This window comes from Rana temporaria, chromosome 9 (assembly GCF_905171775.1).
Source record: "Rana temporaria chromosome 9, aRanTem1.1, whole genome shotgun sequence".
Taxonomy (NCBI): domain Eukaryota; kingdom Metazoa; phylum Chordata; class Amphibia; order Anura; family Ranidae; genus Rana; species Rana temporaria.
Window position 1 is genome coordinate 62,049,201 of NC_053497.1, and position 5,791 is coordinate 62,054,991.

At 41.4% G+C, this 5,791-nt stretch overlaps 1 protein-coding gene across 1 annotated transcript; it reads left to right on the top strand.

Annotated features, from left to right (window-relative positions):
• The first annotated feature begins 4,612 nt into the window (after window positions 1-4,612).
• LOC120914448 (LYR motif-containing protein 5A-like) lies at window positions 4,613-4,981 on the top strand. Its single transcript, XM_040325140.1, has one exon. It carries the CDS (start codon window positions 4,714-4,716, stop codon window positions 4,972-4,974), a length of 261 nt encoding a protein of 86 aa, XP_040181074.1. The 5' UTR covers window positions 4,613-4,713; the 3' UTR covers window positions 4,975-4,981.
• Window positions 4,982-5,791: the final 810 nt, after the last annotated feature.

Below are 5,791 nucleotides of genomic sequence, written 5' to 3' on the forward strand. Positions count from 1 at the left end.
GACTGTTGAGTGCATTTGTTGCTGTTGCTGTTGCTGCTATATCTATGTATTCAAATAAATATGTTAGCTGTGGTACTGCCATTACCTATAATACAATATGAGAAAGTAGTGCGTCTAAAAAAATCAGTCTTTATTCTCACGGGCAAACTTAAGTATGCACCTGTGCGAATGGCCTTGTTTTTCCACATATGATGCACAGGCGCCCTGTGCATTCAAGTGCAGGCAGTCCCATTCATGTCAAAACACAAACACAGAGGCCACAATCAGATTGACATCCATAAGGGTGGGGCTGCATGTACCTGAGTGCAGACAGCAGGAAATCAGGGACACACACCTGAACAGATATCAAATTGGAAGCAGCAGCCGTGTCCATGCAACCACCGCTAGGGATGAGCCGAACACCCCCCTGTTCGTTTCGCACCAGAACCTGCGAACAGACCAAAAGTTTGTGTGAACTTTAGAACCCCATTAAAGTCAATGGGACTCGAACGTTTGCAATCTAAAGTGCTAATTTTAAGGCAATTTTAATGCAAGTTATTGTTCTAAAAAGTATTTGGGGACCTGGGTCCTGCCCCTGGGGACATGTATCAATGCAAAAAAGTTTTAAAAACTACAGTTTTTCTGGGAGCAGTGATATTAAATGACATTTTATCCTTCAGAATTTACACTTTGTGCAGGGACAGTTCTAAGCATGGGAAACAAGCACTGCTTTACAGGAATACTATAGACACACCCCCTAGGTACAAAATTTAAAGGAATATTTTGCTTTTATTGTTTCACTTTAAGCATTATTAAAATCACTGCTCCCGAAAAAACGCCCATTTTTTTAAAAACTTTTTTTGCATTGATTGACCCATGAGGAAAGACCCGGGTCCCCAAACACTTTTTATGACAATAACTTGCATATAAGCCTATAAAATTAGCACTTTAGATTTCTCCCATAGATTTTTCCAGGGTGTTCTGCGGCTTTTCAAACACCCCAAATTGTTCGCTGTTCAGCGAACAGGCAATGTTCGAGTCGAACATGGGTTCGACTCGAAGCTCATCCCTAGCCACCACATCCCAACTGGATTAAATGGGAATGCCTGCACGGGGATGCATGGAAAACCTGTGCATTCTGTGTGGGCAAACACAGCCCTCATATGAGTGTACACATAAATATACCTATGTGAATAAGGACTGTATAACTGTATAATTTTTGTTAAAATGTATGTATAAAACCTAAATTTGCTAGTTATTCTGAGCTTTTTCTCCTCCAGAACATTGACTTAATCTGTGAAGCTTGTTTGTTGTGCACTTACTCACTGAGCTAAAATAAAGCAGAGAAGAAGGCGCTTCTGAGTGAAGTAAAAAAACACTTTAATGACAAGGAAGGGTTAAAAACACTTTCAAGATGTAAGTGAAAAACAGGCACAGTAGTAAATCCACAATGTCCAGTGGGATGTCTTCTGGGATTAAAGACAGCTGCAGTTGAAAGTTTCAGCTGACAAGTGGCGGATCTGTGTCTTTGATTCAAGATGGAGAGCCGTACTGTCAAGACCAGCATGGAATCAAGGCAACCGGAAGTGACAACAGAGTGGGCAGGACATGTTTTGGAGCATGCCCAGTCACTCTTTTTTCAAATCAAAGATCTCCATCTTGGATCAGAGACACAGTGTTTGCCACCACTGGTCGGCTGGAACTTCTACTTGCATCTGCCTTTACTTCCACGAGGCATCCCACTGTATGTTATGGATTCATTGATATGCCTGTTTTTCACTTCCATCTTTTAAGTGCTTTTAATCCTTCCTTGTCATTAAAGTGTTGTATTACTGCACTTAGAAGCACCTCTTTCTCTGCTTTGTTTTTCCTATAGAGTGTGCTTCCCTCTTCTGAAGTGCTGCAGTGGTGCATTAATCACATCTCTAGAGCCACTAATGTACAGTTTGTTGAAGTCTACTTCTTATCCAGAGGGTCCTATTCTCCACACTCCTTACTCACCGAGCTAAGGCACTTTTGTCATCATATGCCAAACATGTCAATATCAATATAACAACTAAGCAACTAGCATTTGCCAACATCAGCAATGGCCTCCATATTATGTCACTCCATGGAGTTGATTTACTAAAACTGGAGAGTGCAAAATCTGGTGCAGCTGGGGATGATAGCCGATCCAAGCTTGTTCAATTAACCACTTGGGATCCGCGCTATGGACAAAAGATGTCCACAGCGCGGCTCTCAAGTGCCGAGTGGACGTCTTTAGCTGTCCTGTTGTTGTCATTCCCCGTGCGCGCCGCTGGGGGGCACACAGCGGGGAAACAACGTGCCCGGCGCATCGCTCGGGAGCCGATGCGTGTGCCTGGCGGTCGCGATGTCCGCCGGGTACACGCGATCGTCGGTAACACAGCAGGGACGTGGAGCTCTGTGTGTAAACGTGCTGTCAGAGGAGAGGAGACCGATCTGTGTCCCTTGTACATAGGGACACAGCATCGGTCACCTCCCCCAGTCACCCCCCTCCCCCCACACAGTTAGAACACACCCAGGCTACACATTTAACCCCTACCTCACCCCTAGCGTTAACCCCCTTCACTGCCAGTCACATTTATACAGTAATTGGTGCATTTTTATAGCACTGATCGCTGTATAAATGTGAATGGTCCCAAAATTGTGTCAAAAGTGTCCGATACGTCTGCCGCAATATCGCAGGTCTCACAAAAAAAATCGCAGATCGCCGCCATTACTAGTAAAAAAAAAAAAAAAAAAAATCATAAATCTATCCCCTATTTTGTAGGCGCTATAACTTTTGTGCAAACCAATCGATAAACGCTTATTCCGATTTTTTTAACAAAAATATGTAGAAGAATACGTATCGGCCTAAACTGAGGGAATTTTTTTTTTTTTTTTTTTTTTAAATTGGGATATTATTATAACAAAAAGTAAAAAATATTGTGTCTTTTTATGTTTATAGCGCAAAAAATAAAAATCGCAGAGATGATCAAATACCACCAAAAGAAAGCTCTATTTGTGGGGAAAAAATTATAAAAATATAATTTGGGTACAGTGTTGTATGACCGCGCAATTGTCATTCAAAATGCGTCAGCGCTGAAAGCTGAAAATTGGTCTGGGCACGAAGGGGGTTTAAGTGCCCAGTAATGAAGTGGTTACGCTTTGACACAAAATCTGAAAGCTGATTGGTTTCTATGCAAATCTGCACCAAATTTTGAACTCTCCAGTTTTAGTAAATCAACCCCATATTTCCTTTGATTTTAGTAACTAGTAGAGGCTTCTTTATTTGCAGTTCCTTCAACTAAGCATAATGTGTAGCTGTAAGACCTGTGGAGTGGATAGGAAGTATTGGCTTACTTCTGTATACAATACTGTTTCAATGTCTATTTTTGGAATATCGCATTGAAAAACCTGCTTCAGATCTTGCTACAGCATTTCAAAAGAAATTGAGGTCATGATCCTTATTTAGCTGTTTGAAAAAGTTGAATATCTCCGGTTTAAGCCTCTCTGTTGCTGATTTACTCTTGTATTTTAGATCATTATTATGCTGAACGGCCCAACTTCATTGTGTATTTGATCACATATGCCCTGACATTCTGCCGTACAATTTCCTGATACAATTTGGAATTCATTGGTCCACATTGATTGCAAAATATCCAAGTGAGCAGCAGCTAGGATGAGGTTTTGATGTTAATTTTTTCTTTTTTTTTGTAATTTATTTTGGTAGACATATTGTTGAATATATTTTCTGTAAAGTTCATTTTTTTACTTCAGCTGTCTCCAGAATGTTGCTGCTATAGTGGTATTGAACATTCAGGTGGACTCCAGAAAATATGAAATCAAAGCAGAGTTCCACTTGTTTTTCAGTTTATTAAGTGTACAAAAAGTGTAGCTGCTGACTTTTAACAACTTCAGTCCGGAAGGATTTACCCCCTTAATGACCAGGCCATTTTTTGCGATACGACGCTTTAACTGACAATTGCGTGATCGTGCGACGTTGTTCCCAAACAAAATGTATGTCCTTATCTTCCCACAAATAGAGCTTTCTTTTGGTGGTATTTGATCACTTCTGCTGTTTTTATTTTTTGTGCTACAGTATAAACAAAAAAATACTGTCAATTTTGAAAACAAAACAATATTTTATATTTTTTTGCTATAATCATCCTGCACAAAAAATGTAAAAAAAAAAATGTCTTTACCAGTTTAGGCCAATATGTATTCTGCTACATATTATTGGTAAAAAAAAATTGTAATAAGCGTATATCGTTTGGTTTGCACAAAAGTTATATAGCTGGATTCATGTACAGTTACGACGGCATATCAGTAGATACGCCGTCGTAACTCCGAATCCGCGCCGTCGTACATTTAAGCGTATGCTCAAACTGAGATACGCTTAAATGTTGCTAAGATACGACCGGCGTAAGTCTCCTACACCGTTGTATCTTAGCTGCATATTTACGCTGGCCGCTAGGGGCATGTACGCTGATTTACGCCTAGAATATGTAAATCAGCAAGATACGCCTATTCACGAAGGTACGCTCGACCGTCGCAGTAAAGATACGCTATTTACGTAAGGCGTTTTCTGGCGTAAAGATAAACCACCAAAAAGATGGCGCAGCTGACAGCGCCGTTTTGTTGCCGGAAGCGTCGAGTGGAGGTCACGGGGGAGAGGGTAAAGGTGCCCTCTGGGCCATGCATTGAGTGCTGCGGTCATTCTTGGTTGAGGATATGGCCAATCCTCTGAGGAGAGAGGTAGTGAAGCTCTATAAGAATCTTTTGTACCTCGGACGGGAGTATCCAAAAGGGGAAATCTACTTCAAGGAGCGCCTGAAAAGGGCCTTTATTAAAAATAAAGATGTCACCGACCCCGAGAAGATTAAAGAACTCATTGTTAGAGGTGAATTTGTTGTTAAAGAGATCGAAGCTCTATATTATCTGAGAAAGTACCGAGCCGTGAAACAGCGCTACTATGAGGAAAGCCCCAAGTGACGACTTCTATAAGAAGGGTTCCACTCATTCTCTATTACAATACACCCTAATTATTTTGCAAGCTAATTGTTACCTGAGGAAGACATGACATCAAGAATTGTATAAAGCCTGCCCTTACCAAATATTTCAGTGTTTGGTGAATGCGGGAGACTGAAAATAGACGTTAATCCAATCCCTAAAAATCTTCTAAAAGCTTTAACATGTTATTATCATTTTAGAAGTCATTGTAATTTTTTTTTTAAATCTGCAGCTTTTATTAAATTAATCCCTGATGGAAAAAAAAAAAAAAAAAAAAAGATGGCGCAGCCAATGTTAAGTATGGACGTCGGACCAGCTTCGTATTTTTTCACGTTTTACGTCGTTTGCATAAGTCGATTCAGAATAGGGCTGGGCGTAGGTTACGTTCACGTCGAAAGCATTGACTATTTGCGACGTGATTTGGAGCATGCGCACTGGGATATGTCCACGGACGGCGCATGTGCCATTCGTTCGAAGCGTCATTTACGTGAGGTCACGATTAATTTCCATAAAACACACCCGCCTCTTTCACATTTGAATTAGGCGGGCTTACGCCGGCCAATTTACGCTACGCCGTCGCAACTTCGATCTGTTTGTTTACATTAACAGATCCCCATTTATGCTCTTTGTGGAGGGAAGATCGTGGCCACCAGCCCTGTGCATTGGTGCCATGCTCCAGGCCCTCCAGCGCCATGTGTGTGCCCACTGTATCTATTGCACGAAGTGACGTACACCTACGGCGATTTGCCCAATAGAGCCAACCTGCCGCAGTATAACTGCAGCGGCTGGTCAGTAAGTG